The sequence below is a fragment of the Capsicum annuum genome, unplaced genomic scaffold (assembly GCF_002878395.1).
Source record: "Capsicum annuum cultivar UCD-10X-F1 unplaced genomic scaffold, UCD10Xv1.1 ctg79772, whole genome shotgun sequence".
Taxonomy (NCBI): Eukaryota; Viridiplantae; Streptophyta; class Magnoliopsida; order Solanales; family Solanaceae; genus Capsicum; species Capsicum annuum.
Window position 1 is genome coordinate 1 of NW_025890379.1, and position 1,248 is coordinate 1,248.

At 38.9% G+C, this 1,248-nt stretch overlaps 1 protein-coding gene across 1 annotated transcript; it reads right to left on the reverse strand.

The window, feature by feature from the left end:
• Window positions 1-5: 5 nt before the first annotated feature.
• On the reverse strand, window positions 6-1,248 carry LOC107852805 (40S ribosomal protein S15a-1; the record flags this gene model as incomplete). The annotated part of the gene is made up of 2 exons (XM_047405550.1): window positions 230-1,248; window positions 6-130 (listed from the first exon to the last, which is right to left on the reverse strand). Coding segments are annotated over exons 1-2 (258 nt in total), but the record flags the coding sequence as incomplete, so codon positions are not given.

A 1,248-nucleotide genomic window follows, 5' to 3' on the forward strand; every position in this document is an offset into this window, starting at 1 on the left:
CCTTCAATCTCCTTAACTCCAACATCAAAGCGAGGACTAATGACACCACATTTGTTCAACCTACCATTCAGTTCAACAACAATTTTTCCTGACCTGTGATCATCAACATACTCAAATTCTCCAATGTACCCTACGCACAGACAGCAAATACAAGAGCACAAAACAAATGTAAGAACAAAAAGAGGTTAAGAAATAATCAGCATAGAAAATAATCTACAAGCGAAAGTACCATGCTTCTGCATGACAATGAGAAACTTGATGATGACTTTTGAAGAAGGCCTAATCATGACCTGACGCTTTCCCCTCTTCTCAGCATTGTACATGCTCTTAAGAGCGTCATTCAACACACTTACTCGCACCATCTTCTACAATAATGCTGTTTCAAACCAATAACAATCAGGCTTAATTATTTTTTTGAGACAAATAATCAGGCTTAATTATTTAAAAGTGAGAAGGGGCCTTGGCAAAGCAACATCAAATGATGACTTAACAAAAAACCGGACTACAAAGAGTAGCATTTCAACTTATGTGCTTTATTATCCTTTTTAGTCTGTTTAAATACACTTTTTGGCAACTCTCTAACTTCAATTTTCCATGGCATGTTTAAGAGCACAAGATTAAAGAGTTGAAAAAACGATAACACAAATTCCAGTAAAAAGGCAAAAAGTTTAAAGAACATAGGAAAGGAAATCAAATTAGGAGAAATTCAAATGTGAAACATACAAATCTGAGAGAAGTCCTTTTTCTCTTACTATTACTATAGTTCCGTCTCCAGTTCAGGGGAAGGACAAAGGAAAGATTCAGCGAAGGATAAGGTGGTATGAGATCCACCGGTTTAGCTCCTTTAGTTAAGGCGCCCAGGTCGGGCGGTTGCTACTCCTGGGCTAGGACTATTACGTCCACCCAAAAGCTCTAATTCTCAGGCGGACTGCAGGGAGGGTCCTTTTAAGTAGATGACTCGTTGGGCGGTCGGAGCGGGACTTCTTTGGGAAAAAGTTTAGCTTTCACGTGTCGAGAGGGATAAAACCTTTAGCTTTAGCAAGTACTACTACTACTATGTTTTCGGATAGTATAACCGATTATATGAGGTTCTTTTCGCTCTTGGAGTAAGAAACATATGTTTGAAAGGTGCAAAGTTGGCTTGATGAGCGCAGATGAGTCACGCTCAATAGAACCAGACTTTGCTATGTCAATAGTCAATAGGAGAGAGAGAAAGAGAACAGCAAGAGGAGGCCTTTTTCTTTATAT